The following is a 15,913-nucleotide window of genomic DNA, read 5'->3' as shown; positions in this document are numbered from 1 at the left end:
TTTATGCCAAGAAAATAGGCAGCTAGTTCCAGAGGGGCTTAGAGATGGATCTTGGTCTGGCTGCCCCATTCTGGTCAGGATGGGACAGGACTGTGTCCATGTGTCCATGGTCATGGGCAATTGAGCAGCAAGCCCACCAGATGTCCTGACTCCAGCTGGATGACCCTCAGCTGGCGAGTTTTCTATCCCTGTGAGCTTTGTCTCTTCTGTGAGGTCAAGTGGCTTGTTTTAAGGCTGAACTTTGTTATTTGGAGCTCTGGATACAATTTATTTAGTTTGGAATTGCATCTTAAAAAGAGAACAAAAGAAAACAAAACACAATCTCTTCCTGATTTTGAGCCCCACTATATATTTTGGTCTATTTTAGCTATTTTCGAAAGGGGCCTTTCTTCGGCCTGGCCTGCTTCGCCAACATGCCCGTGGAAAGTGAGCTGGAGCGGGGTGCACGAATGAAGTCCGTGGGCATCCTCTCTCCCTCCTACACCCTGCTCTACCGGTACATGCACTTCTTGGAGAACCAGGTTCGGTACGTGGCTTCCATACAGATGTGGGGTGGCAACAGGGCCTGCCAGCTGGCGCATGAGAGCAGTCCCTGGAGATGGAAGTTGTGCCAGAACCACAGGTGCCCTTCCAGGAGGCGTGGGGTGGTCTTTTTCTTTCCGCCAACGTCTTGTAAAATAGTCCTTCACGGTGTAATGAGTGCTGGGTGAGTTTGCTTTCAGTTTATACTAATGCTCTCGTCGCACGTAGTTAAATAATTTGTTGAAATGTACGTGATCTTTGTTTACCCTAAGACACAATAATTAGGTCTTTGACCCAGTAGTCAGGCAGACTTTAAACTTCTTATATGTATAATTATTTACTATTTGGGGTCATGGAAGGAGAATTTTTAACAGAAGCAGCAAAACTATTAGTTACCTTTTTTTTTTAATTATGCAAATAACCTTTCAGATTATGAGGGGAAATCTATCTCTAATCCTAAAATCACTGTTAAAATTTTAGCATATTTGCCTCTTTTCTGATATATGTTTTTATACTTAAAGAAAATACTTGGCATCATCCTGTATAAAAACTTTTGTAGGCCATTCCTTTAGAATTTATCATTATTTAAAAAATTTTAAGAAATACCTATCTTGAAACAACATGAAATTTATTATTTGTGAAAAAGTATGTTTATTATTTTAATATTTAAAATACAAAATAATCAAAAAATTCCTCTCAAATATTAACATTCAAAGATCCATTGTCAGTATCAGTGAATATCATTTTAGAGTGGAAATACTTTGCAAAGATAGGATTAATAGCTTATTAATCTGACGATTTACTTTTTCAAATAGGTAATTTTGATGAAATATGTTAAACATAGTTTCACTTGTAAAGATCAGAAAAGCTGGATCTGTCCTGAAGTGTATACGGTTATTCCCTATGGTTGAGCATTTAGCATGTTTCTTGTTCTTTCTTTCTTTCTCTCTCTCTTTCTTTCTTTTTTCTTCTCACTGCTTCTCTATATTCTGGAGCTGAGCTGTAATGGTGAACATCTCTGCATCTTTTTTTTCTCATGTGTTTGCAATATTTCCTCAATTTTATGTCTCAGAAGTATTATAATGGCTGAGACTGTAGCTCAGTGGCAGAGTGCTTGCCTAGCACATGTGAGGCACTGGGTTTGATTTTTAGCACCATATAAAAATAAACAAAGGTATGCTGTCCATCTGTAACTACAAAAAAAAAAAAAAATTTTAAAAAGAAGTAATATTATGGAGTTTTTAAAAAGGAACATTTTTTTATGGGTATCCTGAAACCTTTAGGAAGTTATTTCTTTTTTAAAAATTAATATCACAAATAGGCAATATATTCTTTTTTTTCTTTAGGTGGACACAATATCTTTTATTTTATTTTTATGTGGTGCTGAGAATCGAACCCAGTGCCTCACAAATGCTAGGCAAGCGCGCTACCACTTGTGCCACATCCCCAGCCCTAGGCAATATTCTTACAGCTCAGAAACCTAAAATTATAAGAAGATATTATGCTAGTAAGGGTCCTGGCTGAACAGTAATAGCTGAGGCTCAAAAATACAATGACTCAATTAAGATAGAAATTTTTATCTCACACAGTAGTTGACATAGGCAGGTAGTCAAGATGGGTGACCTGCTGTGTTCCATACAGTTGTGCAGGGACCCACTTCCCCTCTCTCATTATGCCACCACCATCCTAATAGTGAATTTTTTTTTTTTTTTTTTTTTGTATTCTAAGGTATTGTCTGAGTTTTCAAAGCTGCTCACCACTAATACACCTGCATTTCAGCCCACAGGAAGGAGGGAAAGAAGAGAAGTTTATACATCACCTGTCACATCTATTATCAAGTTCTCAATCACAAAGATACACCTATCAGCAACATAGACTGGGAAAAGTATAGGTGTGTGACTCTGTGACCACTTTACATTCTTGAGCTTTGATTATAAACAGAAAGAATAGACTTTGAGAAAATAATTAGCGGCTTCTGCTTTAGTTTTCCCCTTTGGCTATCCATATATCCACGTGCACTCTTCTTCCCAAATAGAAGCCATTTCTCCCTCACCAAAAAGAATCAGTGTCTAGGTGATGCCTCTAACCTAAAATTCAAGATTTCTGTGTGGATACACATCAGTCCTTCATTAGATCAGGGCCTGGTCCTTCTTACCTTGAAAACCTATAAAACTATAGAGAATTGCTTCCATTCCCCACCTCCCCAATGCAACATAGAAGGTGAAGTAGGAGCCACTGTGCAAGTTCTTACCTGGAAAAGTGAGGGATGAGAAATACAAACAGTCATTAATCCATTGCAGTGATGAAATTCTGTTGAGCAGGGATTGTACATAGTCCTTGTCCTGCAGAACATTGAGCTCTTGGCTGAATCTTGGTGCTGCCGGGTAGAACAGCGCCTTGTCTATAGTTCTCTATGGCTCCTGGCCTGGCCTTTTAGCCCCATCTGAAGCCATCACTGGAGGACATGTCCTTGCATGTATTCAAATGCTCCAGAATACATTTCTTACTGGTGCAGGTTTGGGGGTCTAATGGTCTTTTCAGGAGTTGAGAAGCCCTAGGTTTTTATAGGCCAGACATGTGGCACTACATGCCTCTCAAAAACGAAATAGATTCTCATGACTTCCAGTCTGTCCCAGGTCTCCACTCCAAAGATCTCTTTTGGGACAAGGTTTTTAAGTCAGTGGGGTCTAAATTAGTTACTGGTATCTATTTCTGACCATCCCTTTCCTCCTCATTTCAGCAAATATTTGTAAGCTGTACCCTTTATTTGATCTTTCAAGTAGACTGACTTCCATGTCTGTCCAAGAATACTTAACTAAAGAATTTCATTTAAGCACTGGGAGAGAAGAATTTAGGTAGAGAAGAATTTGCTTTTCCAGCTCCATGAGGCTCCAAATTATTGATACTGTAGTATCTCATTTTAAGGTCCATAACTTCTGCTTTGGCTAAAATTCAGGCTAAGTTACTATAATAAAGAGGAGACACAAAGCACTGAAAACAAGATAGAATTTCAGCTTTTCTACCATGAGGTAGAAATTTCAGCTTTTCTCCCAGAGGAAGAGAAGCCATCTAGTATGGGGTGGTGGCTCTATTGCACTGGTTCTTCTGGGATATAAGTCATTCTCTTATGCCATCCCCTAGAGCAATGTCTTCATCCACAGGGTAGACACTGACTCACATTATCATATCATGTTCCACCAGGAGAAGGACGAATGATGCTGAAGTCCCAGAACTTGAACACCTCACTTCTGCTCATACTCCATTGGCCAGTTCTTGGTGACTGGCCACACCTAGCAGAAAGGGAGTCTGGGAAAAGTAGTGTGTAGCTGGGTGTCCATATGATCACTGAAGTTTGGAAGGTTTTATTAAAAGAGGAGTAGAGCAGCAATTTCCATCCCTGACGCACGATGAAAAGTCTTCACCTAGTTCCCACATCTATTCAACAATCCCAGCAATCACTGTTCATTTCTCATGTGTCTTCCCAAGTTTGTATGAGGATATAAACAAATACAAATGTGAATGCTTATTTTGTTCCTTTTCACACAAAAGGTAACATGTTTGTACCTCACTTTTTTCATTCAACAGTATGGGAGATCTTCTCACACCAGTACCTTGAGAACTTCTTTGTTGTTTTTCACAGCTGTATTATATGACCTGTATAGAAGAACGGCACTTTATTTATCAAGTTTACTCCTGATAGGCATTTGGTTGTTTCATCTTTTGCTATTACAACTGATATCACACTGAATACCTGTGAACAAGCATCAGTTTGCATGAGTGACATATCTATACATTAAATTTCCAGAAATGAAATTAGTAGTTTAAGTGGTGTATGTATTTATGATTTTAAGAAATCTTGTCAAATTGCATTCCATATAAGTGGAACACTTTCCCATGCCCAGTAGTAATGTAGGAGAATGCCTGTTCCATCCCATCATTGCCAATACAAAAATTAAAGTTTTGAATTTTTTGGCATTCTGATGGATTGAAATAATACCCCAGCGTAGTTTTTATAAGTATTTTTCTTCTTATAAGTGAGGTTGAGCACCTATAAGTCATTTGCATTTTCTTTTCTGTCAGCTGTTTCTAGCCTTTGCTACATTTTATTGTTGTTCTTGACCTTATTAATTTCTAGGAGTTTGCTGTATAATAGGGAAATTTTCTCTTTGTGATATAAATTGAAAATATTTTCCCACTTTCATTTGTTTTTTATCACTTTTTTCTTGTGTTGATATATTTTTTTTCTTTTTATGACTGCTAGATTTGGAGTCATAGCTAGCAAGGTTTTCCAACCTAGTGATTAAAGAAGACTAAAGGCAACATGAAAGAAGAGACTTGTGTGACAGAGCATGAGGAAAACTGAATTAAGTCTAGGCAAGGGTAAATTTCCTTGTGGCTGTCACTAAATTTAACTAGAGTTGATTCTGCAATACCTAACCTGTGTTGCATATTTTTTCAGACTTCTGATGTCCCAAACTTATTAGTGTTTCATCTACAACTCTTGCCTTCAATATCTAATTGGAGTTCTATTATTATTTCTTATTAATCAAAAGACAGCAAGTAACTATTTTCTAATTTAAAAAATTAGAATAAAAGGGAACTAAGACACATGACCATATTTTTGGACCTAATGTTTAGATCTTGATTTAAACAAAGCAACTATAAAATGTCATTTTGGGGATAGTTGTTGTAATTTGAATATAAAGTGGTTATTAGTATACATTAAGGTATTATTTAATTTTGTTAGATGAGATAATGGCATGGTGATTGTATATTATGTTAATTTTTAATTATACTTTATCAGTTAATTTTTAATTATACTTTATATCTGTGGGTAAAATGTTATGTGGGATTTTTTTTTTTTTTTTGAGACATTTCAGGAAAAAGAAAAGTATTAGTGGTAGGGTATAGGGAATAGATGTAACCATGTTGCTCAAATATTGGTAACTATTGAAGCTGAGCAATGGATACATGGGGCTCATTATTCTCCTTTCCATTTGTGTGTCTGTATTTTTAAAAGTTTCCATAATGAAAAATTTTAGAACACTAAATATAAAATTAACATATACTATAGTTATTGTAGAAAACTTGAAAAAATAGAGAAAAGCCTAAAGGAAAAAGATCATGCTTTCAGGTATATCTGCTGTTAACATTTTGTTATCTTTTCCACATGTATAAATATATACACATACAGTACTTTTTTAAAAAAAGGATTCTGATGTTGAATATTTAAGTTTTGTAACTTGGTTTGTTAACCTTTCACTGAATTATGATTGGTAGTTCTCAGCATTATTTTGGTGGTTTCACAGTATGTCAATATACAGAGATAAATCACAGTTTAACTATTTCACTGTTATTGGGATTTTAGGTTTCTTGTTTTTCACAACTCATAGACATGAGCATCCTGTGAGTAAATGATCATTCATATCCATGCATACTTCTTTAGGCCACCTTCCTAGAAATGGAATCATTGAGTCAGAGCGTGCACACATACACAGTATATAATTTGATGCAAATTATAATTTAGCCTACAGAAAGGTGGTACCATTTGGTCCCTGCACCAACAGTAATGGAAATGCCTGTCTTTCTGTACTTGCAAAGCCAGAAGGCAGACTTGTTCAGATCCATAAGGAACACACCAGAGTGATGAAGTGCAGTCGCTGCACAGAGGCATCTCGGGTTTCTCCACAGTATGAATTGTTGCAGGATGCATTAGGAAAGGCAGGTTGGTGCATTGGGCATCTGCATAGTCGCACCTGCCTGAGATTTATCAGTGAAGTGGATGTGAACTTAAAGAGAACCCCAGTGTCTCTGGTCCTTCAGAAGAATCTTTAATCTGGTTCAGAATCCCGTGGTTTCAGCTCTGTAGCATATATTGAGCCAGTTATTACTAGTTTTTACCATGTGGTGTCTCTTGGATGCTTTCCGCAGATTGCTTGGCATGGATTTCAGTGTGGAACTTTCTTAATATTAGCATTCTAATATGTAAGCGCACCAGGAGGATGTTCTTTTACATCTGTTGAAGATCAATTTGTCTTGAAGCACTCTCAGCCTTACTTATAGTTTTTGGTTTATCTTGTATTGTTTGTTGTAAAACCTTCAGTGTATTTACATTTTGAGGCTTTCATACAATAGTTGTTAAATCCAGGAACTGCCAATTACACACACACACACACACACACACACACACACACTTGTATATAATATATATAATTTGTTTATACATGCATAAATATAAATTATGTTTTATATATATTTATGTTATATGCATATACACATATACACATATGTATATAACATAAATATATATGATTTATACACATACACATATAAATAAATAAATTACCCTTGATACCACCCCTTTTAGATCAAAACATACAGATTCTTGGTGTTATTTTTAGGGAAAATGGGTTCTAATGAAAACACCTTTGAACTTATTAGTTGTCTGTAATTTTCTATTAGTTGAACTTTCAGCAACTTCACACAAATCCTTGAGGAATAACTGAAAACTGCCATCCTTTCAGAATAATTAGACACAACTTTGCCACCATGGATTTTCTGTCTACTCCAAGAACATTTGTAAGAGTGTCAGAAATTATTAGAAGCACCTCCTAGTCATTATTGTATCACCTGGCTAGTGCAAAGCTTAAAACAAAATGTATAGGAACCCACAAAATTAGCTATTTCCCAGAGGAACTCATTTTAGCAATTATTTTTTAATATAGTGATATTATTTTTTTTTTAAATACAAATTTTCCTGAAGCCCACCAACCAAGAAAAAGCCCAGGACTGGATGGACACACAATTGAGTTCTACAAGACCTTTAAAGAAGAACTAATACCAGTACTTCTCAAACTATTTCATGAAATAGAAAAGGAGGGAGCATTTTGAAACACATTCTATGGGACCAATATTACCCTGACTCCCAAACCAGACAAAGACACATCAAAGAAAGAAAACTTCAGGGGTTGGAGTTGTGGCTCATGGGTGGAGCATTTGCCTAGTATATGCCGGGCCCTTGGTTCGATCCTCAGCACCACATAAAAATAGATGCAATGAGGGTGTTGTGTACAACTACAACTTAAAAAATAAATATTAAAAAAGAGAACTTCAGACCAATATTTCTAATGAATATAGATGTAAAAATTCTCAATAAAATTCTTGCAAATTGAATACAAAAACATCAAAAAGATAGTGCATCATGATCAAGTAGGGTTCATCTCAGGAATGCAAGGTTAGTTCAACATATGGAAATCAATAAATGTAATTAATCACATCAATAGACTCAAAGATAAAAATCATATGATCATCTCAATAGATGCTGAGAAAGCATTTGATAAAATACAGCATCCCTTCATGTTCAAAACACTAGAAAAAATAGAAATAACAGGAACCTCAACATTGTAAATGCTATCTATGCTAAACTCCCAGCCAACATCATTCTAAATGGAGAAAAATTGAAAGGATTCCCTCTAAAAACTGGAATAAGACAGGGATGCCCTCTGTCACCACTCCTATTTTAGCATAGTTTTGAAACTCTAGCCAGAGCAATTAGACAGACAAAAGAAGTTAAAGGGATATTGATAGGAAAAGAAGAACTCAAATTATCGCTATTTGTGATATGATGTTATACCTAAAAGACCCAAAACATGCCACCAGAAGTCTCCTAGAACAAATAGATGAATTCAGCAAAGTAGCTGGATATAAAATCAACACCCATAAATCAAAGCCATTTCTGTACACCAGTGACAAATCTGCTGAAAGTGAAACTAGGAAAACCACCCCATTTGCAATAGCCTCAAAAAAAAAATGTATATATATGCTTGGGAATATTTAACAAAAGAGGTGAAAGACCTCTATAACGAAAACTACAACATGCTAAAGAAAGAAATTAAAGAAGACCTTAGAAGATGGAAAGATCTCCCTTGTTCTTGGATAGACAGAATTAATATTGTCAAATGACCATACTACCAAAAGCACTAGATTCAATGCAATCCCAATCAAAATCCCAATGGTTTTCTTTATAGAAATAGAAAAAGCAATCATGAACTTTGTCTAGAAAAATAAGAGACCCAGCATAGCCAAAGCAATCCTTAGCAAGAAGAATGAAGCTGGTGGTATTACTATTCCTGACCTAAAACTATACTACAGAGCAATAGTAACAAAAACAGCATAGTATTGGCACCAAAATAGACCTGTAGACCAGTGGTACAGAATAGAGGACACAGAGTCTAACCCACATAACTTCAGTTATCTTATATTAGACAAAGGTGCCTGAAAGTATCTCAACCATCACCTTGATATTGAGTGCTATAAGTCACTCTGGAGTGGAGGGTAGAAGAATAGCTGGCCTATCATTTGTTCAGTGGAAATCTTTGATGAGTTTGTTTTAGTTTGGAGTGAGTCATGTGGCAGGTTGGTGTGTGGAGGGGCAGTGGGTATTGCCTGTTCTTAATTACTGTTATTCCAGGGTCAACCTAATTAGGAATGCCTCTCTCACTTAGTGGAGCTGTATTGTGTTTCTTTTTCATGATTACATGGAAATAAGATACCAAGAAAATAAAAATGTGCTAAAAGGGGTTGAGGTCCTCTTATTCCTTTCTGTATTGGTTTGCTGGGAATGTACAACAAAGTATCAGAAACTGGGTGGCTAGAGCAACAGTCTGTAGGGTTGGTTCCCTGTGAGAATCTGTTCCATGCCTCCCCTCTGGCTACTGGTTTTGTTGGCAGATGTTGGTCTCCTGGGCATGTGAGTGCGGCACCTGCCTCTCTCCCTCATCCTTAGGTGCTGGTGTGTGTGCCCAAGTGTGTATTCAGAGTTCCCCTTTCTAGAAGTCTTACTGGATTAGGGATCACTCTGATGAACTTGTAGCTTGGTTACCTCTGTAAAAGCCCTATCTAAAGAAGGCCACCTCCTGAGAGACTGGGGATTAGGATCCCAGCATATTTTTTCTTGGAGGACAAATTTCAACCACGAATATTCCCCGTGAACAAAGTGCTTTAACTTGGGAGGCAGCATTCTGCATTCCAGATGATCTACTGCCTCAACTTTCTTGGATTTGGGGGTCTGTTAACAGGGTATCTGACCTGAGTAAAGGAGAAGACCAGGGTGGGAGGAGAAGAGATTCTGGCATGTTGTATTTCTTTATTACTTGATGTGAATTTTTAAGCCCTCAGTGATACCCAGTAATAACTGCTTTCCCTTACTTGGGACACTGAAGGAGAAGCTTCTCCCTGCTCTTTTATAAGAACAATGAGAGCAAGCAAGCATGAAGTGTAAACAAAGAGCAATTTTAAGCAGGGAATTTGTGATCTTCCAGGTTATCCGTCCTCACAGTGGACAGCCATCCTCTGGGAAGCAGCACACAATCTTTAGCATATTTTGCTCAAGAACAATAGATGTTAGCCAAAGCCTGTTAATTTGTTTCCCACGAGAAAGAGAAGGCTTTACATGTTGCTCTCAGGGTGGCTCAGGCTCCTTGTGTGAGCTTTTTCCTAGGATCTTCTGTCACACCAAGGGAGGCCTCAAGGCAACCTCAAAGTGCAGATTTTCTGAGTGTCCCCTTGCCTTTAACCCTGGAGGCACGGGTTGAGCTGCATGCCACAGCCAGAGCTGTTCTCACTGTGCACATTTGTGTGTGTCGTGCAGGCACCAGCTGGAGACGCCAGGACATTACTCTCACCTGGCTGCATTTTATGAGGACAAGAAAGGGGTGCTCCACGCTGGTCCTGGGAGAGGCAGCAACCTGCCCCCTGTCTACTGGCTGCCCTCCATCCACCGCTACATGTACCCTGAGATGAAGGTGAGGCTGCCACACTCTCACACCATCCTGGATGTGGGTCTGGGAACAGTTGTTGTAGATTAATTTTTAATTAATAAGGAATTGGTGTCTTGGGCTCATGCAGAAAGTCTGCTTTTGATACAATTGGTTATAACATAGCTTTTGGGTTCACTTAAAACCTAAGGCAAGTTATCTTAATCACTATGCCTTCCGGACAGTTCTCATAATGCAAAGCCAAGTGTGATAGACATGCCAGTCACGCTGGGCTCCTAGGAGGGAGAAAATGGATTGGATTCTGTTGGTTGCATCAGATACTATAATGCCAGACGTGACTGAAAATGAAAAGTTTGATAAACAGGTATGTTTTTTAGTTACAATATTTTTAATATTTTCTGTTTTTCCTGTAGCACTTTGCTTTCAGTTCTAGAATATATATTGTTTATAGTCAACAAAATACAAAATGTTAGGTGTTTAAAGTTTACAGAGATGACTAAGAACATGAATCTCCTTTATCTTCCTTTTGCCTCCTTTGTGGTTGATCACAAGACAGTTCAGTTGAAACCTAGAGCTCCCCTCTTACAAGAATTATACATGAGTTTAAGAGAGAAGCCATCTTGGAAGAGAAGTTGGCCCCTGAAGCATTTGTCTAAGTGGAAAGTGAGGGATGCTAATTCCAGACTGAGAGAAAGGCATGAGCGACAGTGAGCCATGGTCTACCATTGTCTCAGCAGGTTTTGTGAACAAAACATTATGCTGGCTTTTTATCTGTACCTGTCACAGTACTCCTTATTTTGTTTTTTAATAGGTGCAGTATATCTTTATGATTATTTTTTTAATCCCTGTTTTCCACCTAAAGCAATCAAGGCTCAAAAAGGTTCCATGATTTTCTTTAGGCCTTACAGTTAGTAGGAGATAGTGCAGGACTTATGTTTACATAGGACATGTGCTGAAGCCAGTGCTCAGTCTACCCTATTTCACTGCCTTTGCGAAGATGTGGATATGGGAAAACACAAGACAAGCTCATGGGTATGAGCAAACTTGTCGGGATTAAATTTTTATGTCACCTGGTCATAAGAGAAAAGGCTGGAAAGATAGACTGGATTCAGATTGGGAAAACTTTAAATAGTAGGCCATGGAATTTGAACCCTAAAAAGTAACAGTTAGGGTCTTATCAGGAAAGCAGAGACCACATTAAGTATTTCAAACTAATTCAATATAGGGAATCAGTAAACAGGAGTTGGAAGCCCAAAGGAATAGGTGGGACTGAAGCTGGTCCTCACCATGGAAGATGAGCCTGTCTTTTATATCTGGGCTTTCAATGCACAGTCAAAGCCAGGGCTGGTGTTGAGCCTCTGCCTCCTACAACATTGATTGGGCTTCATGATGTTTGGAAAAGTTCCATTTTTTCCATTTCAAAGCAGCAGGGCATGGTCCTTAAGCAGAGTTCTTGGAGAACAGCATCTTCCCTTTGCTATGTAATACCTATTACTCATAGATTGCTGCATAATAAATTACTCAAGAGTAAAACTTGAAGAGTACTTATTTATTACCTTACCGTGTCTGTGAGTCAGGAATCCAGGCATGACTTGACTGGGTCTTCTCCTTCATTGTCTTTTGTGATACTGCAGTTGAGGTGTCAGCTTGTATTGGGGTGTCATTAGAAGGTTCAACAAGAAAATTAGCCACTTCTAAGCTCGTGTGGGTATTGGTAGGATTAGATTTCTTTGGGGATATTGAACTGAAGTCCTCAGTACTTGCTGGCTGTTCTTAGTTATGGGATTTCTCCGTATGGCAGCTTGCTTCATCAAAACCAGCAAGAAAGGGTTGGTTAGCAATATAGATGTCAGAATCCTTTGTAACCTAATCATGGAAGTGACAACCTGCCATATAGCCATATTCGTTTGATTAGAAGCAAGTTACTCCAGGGGAACAGGGAATTGCATAAGGCTATAAATACCAACAGGATGGATCCACAGGTGCTGGAGCAACAAAGGGGAGGGGGTGTCTTTATGAGAACTGTGGGAGCTTGGAGGAGGGGCCTCAGCACAGCCCATAGTTAGATCTCTGAGGGTAGCACTGTACTCCTGATTCTTCACCTCTCAGGGGCATGAGAGTGCTCAGAAATGTTGGAAGCTGGAGTCAGGTGTCTTTTTCTGCTGCAGAGAACTCCTTCCTTCCTTCCTTCGTTCCTTCCTTCCTTCCTCCCTCCCTCCCTCCCTCCCGTTTACTGGGGGTCCAGTAAATGGAGTTTTCAGACTTCTCAGTCCTATGACATGGGCTGAGAGACAGAAATGGTCTGAGGGTGATCAGGGGCATTCTGGGCTTGTCTTGATCTGCACCCTGCCCCTAATTCTGTTTCTTCTGAGGGAAATTGCTGGTGGGCTAGTTCCAAAGCCATGGGGAAGTGACCAACATCTGACCTGAATGTTCCTAGATTCCTCTTCCCAAGAGGCCAAGAAGGAGGGATAAAGGGAGAAAAGAGAAAATTGCCATATGCTTTAGCCCTATTGAGGGCAGCTCATTAACATACCAGTTAAGATCCAAGGAACTGGGCTGGGGGTGGCTCAAGCGCTCGCCTGGCATGCGTGCGTCCCGGGTTCGATCCTCAGCACCACATACAAACAAAGATGTTGTGTCTGCCAAAAACTAAAAAAAATAAATATTAAAAAAAATTCTCTCTCTCTCTTAAAAAAAAAAAAGATCCAAGGAACTGCAGAGAAAAGAGTACTTTCATAGATTACAGATGTCTTCTTATAAAAAAAATAATGTCAGCATATTAAAATTAAAAATACATGTGCTTTTTTTTCAGTAGTTCACTTCTCAAGGTGTCCTCTAGCTGTAAACCCACCTGAATGATGTATGTGTAAACATGTTTAATTCAACACTGCTCAGGGTGGTAGAAAACTAGAATGCCCATATAGTAAATAGTTATTGTAGATAATGAATTAGAGTATGAGATGCTGATTGGGATGGCCTATTTGTTTGAGACTAGCAAGGGGCAGAAAACTATGGATGATATAATCAATTTTAAAAATATTGATAGACTTAGGTATAGATACAGATATGTGCATCCCTGAGCATGGAGAACTATGGATGGTTGTATACCATGTTATTAATTCATATATGACCTGGGGTGAGGTAAAGCATGGAGGGGAGAAGAGGGTAATCCTTAGGTATATAAAAAAGAAAAGAGCCAGGAGGAGATGGCAGCCCTAAAAAAGTGCTCTACAGTCAGCCCTTTGTGTCTGTGGTTCTATATCCACAGATTTGAGCACTGCAGATTGAAAATATTTTTTTGAAAACTGCATCTGTACTAAACACATAGAGACTTTTTGTCATTCTGTAAATAATGCAGTACAACAAATATCACATAGTATTTACATTCTCTTAGGTATTATAAGTAGCCCAGAAATACTTTAAAGTATACAGGAAGATATATGCAGATCCTATTCCATTTTATAAGGTATTGCACATCTACAGATTTTGGCATCTGTGAGGGGCCATGGAGCTGGTCCTCCACAGATAAAGAGGGAAAACTGATATGATTCCATTCTTCATTTATGGAAAATCACACACATATATGTACATATATATGTGTGTATATATTTGTATATATGTCAAATATATGTATATATATGAATATAGAAATTTGTCTATAAGCATTTTACTGAAATATAACATTTATGGGAACAAGTTAAAAATTCTAAGTATATAGTTTGATGAATCTTTACAATGTGTACTCATGTATAAAAAAATTTTAAGTGATTTTTAAAAATAGGAATCAGATGTAAGACTGTTGTGGAAGAAAATAAAAATAAGAACCTAGAATGGAGGAAGAGGATGGAAGCCTCTGGAGCGGTCCAGTGAGTGGCTGTTCACTGTACCATAGGGCAGTGGAGGGATGAGGGCAGGATGCAGCTCCAGGAGCAAATGGATCCCCAAGTGGAGGGCATAGGATGTTGAAGATGGAACCCCAGGGTTTGCCAGCAATGGATAGGGAGTAAGAAGAGGATGGGGTTCTGGCTTGGAAGATTGGAGGGAAAACATAAAAACTGAAATTGTAGGCATTATGCAAAGAGAATTCTCTGTGAAAGCCACAGAGGAGTGAGGGTGAAAAAAGGGAAACATTTAAATTGAGCAGGAGACAAGTCTGTCTCATGCTTTTGAACAGGGTCAATGAGGGGTATGAGGTCTCTTCAGCTGACTCTCATGAGTGAGGCAGTAGTAAGCACTTAGATTTCTCTTAAAATGCAAACCTGTGTTCTTGAGTAAACAAATAAACGAGATAAGAATTGATTAAGGCTCATTGGTTTGTGGACTCTCTGATGCAGGACACACTGGTGCAAGCCTGGCCAGGCCTTCCTGAGTGGAAGCACGTTAAGGGCTTGGAGAAGCCGGAGGGAGGGAAGGTGGGGAGGATGGGCTGTGCTTCAGCTCCCTTCCTGTCTGTTGCTGTATGACTGGGTGAAAGGTGGTGGGGAGGGTGCTGACCACACTTGGTGCCTTTCCTCTTGGTGGTTTGGATGTGCTGGCAGAGGAGTAGGTAGGACACAGATAGAGCATACTCAGTGGAGGGCAGCCTTTCGCCACAGCCTGTGGCAAGTGAATGGTCAGTGCCTTGGAAAGGGAAATGCCCATCCCAGTCATCTAGGTGCAGTCTTGGAGGGCCAAGGACAGCTCTGGTCTTGGCTGGCAGAGCACAGAAGCCTTCTCAGGGCTCAGGTATTTGGTTTGGCCCTTTCCAAGGGCTCTCAGTCCTTAAACCCAGCCCACAGCTTTGATAGGGCTGCCTTTCTTCAGGACTGCTCTTTCCTGCATCACTAGTGGGAAATGATGGCTCTTCCATCTGACACTTAGGCATGGAAATAACCTGCTGGAAGGCTCACGGGCACCTGGTTTGAACTTTCTGTTCTGTAAATGACCTAGTGGTCCCTGTATATGGGCCATTCCTAGTTGCTAAGTATTTAATGTTTTGCCTCAGGTGGTCCTTATGGCCATTCGAGGTAGGTGATGGCCTCCCTGTTTTACAAAGTAGGAAAGTGAACTAGGTAAGTGAGCTATAAGAATTTAATTTAAATAAATAAATAAATATGGGTAAATTGCAGAAAGAGCAATAGAAGGAAGGGAACGGGGTTGGGGAGAGGGAAAAGGAAGGAGAGGTAATGGGATCTGATTAGAACAAGATATATTCCATGCTTATATGATTATGTTAAAATAGATTCTACTATTGTGTATAACTAAAGAGAAAAAAATTAAAAAATAAAAAAAAAATTTAAAAAAAAGAAAAAATAAAAGTGAGCTGCTCTGTCCAGGCCTCCCCGTTAGTGAATGGGAGAACTGGGACTGGATTCAGCCTTCCTGGGGGCAGAGCTTATCCTCTTCACCTCTCCGATACTCCTGGATGCAGGCTGTCTGCAATTCACATGAAAAGGAAGGGCCCTGAGGGTTCCCAGCAAGTGACCCTGGGGTTCCCCCTGCCTGTGCCCCCTGTAGACCCCTTGCTTTGCACAATAGCAGGCCACCTGATGCTGGGGGCTCTAATCTGGGACTATGTGCTCATTATTTTATTATGGTACTTAATTAATATTTTGAATTGAATTTTCTCACTG

The 15,913-nt window shown here is 39.0% G+C and overlaps 1 protein-coding gene and 1 long non-coding RNA gene across 2 annotated transcripts in view; one reads left to right on the top strand and one right to left on the bottom strand.

The window, feature by feature from the left end:
* Positions 1–15,913, top strand: part of Dennd11 (DENN domain containing 11) — a 40,805-nt gene that overhangs the window by 14,626 nt on the left and 10,266 nt on the right. Inside the window, exons 3-4 of the mRNA XM_046434194.1 lie at positions 368–526; positions 10,172–10,325. Coding sequence (XP_046290150.1) covers positions 368–526; positions 10,172–10,325 — 313 coding nt within the window. The remainder of the gene's footprint in view (positions 1–367; positions 527–10,171; positions 10,326–15,913) is intronic.
* LOC124086174 (uncharacterized) lies at positions 507–13,984 on the bottom strand. The gene is made up of 3 exons (XR_006849721.2): positions 12,835–13,984; positions 11,860–12,103; positions 507–4,176 (listed from the first exon to the last, which is right to left on the bottom strand). It is a non-coding gene; the product is annotated as an uncharacterized LOC124086174 (long non-coding RNA).

Source organism: Marmota monax, unplaced genomic scaffold (genome assembly GCF_021218885.2).
Source record: "Marmota monax isolate L192 unplaced genomic scaffold, Marmota_monax_Labrador192_F-V1.1 WCK01_AAM20220418_F8-fsc00122, whole genome shotgun sequence".
Taxonomy (NCBI): domain Eukaryota; kingdom Metazoa; phylum Chordata; class Mammalia; order Rodentia; family Sciuridae; genus Marmota; species Marmota monax.
Note: the sequence above shows the minus strand (reverse complement) of the source record. Positions and strands in the feature narration are given on the sequence as shown.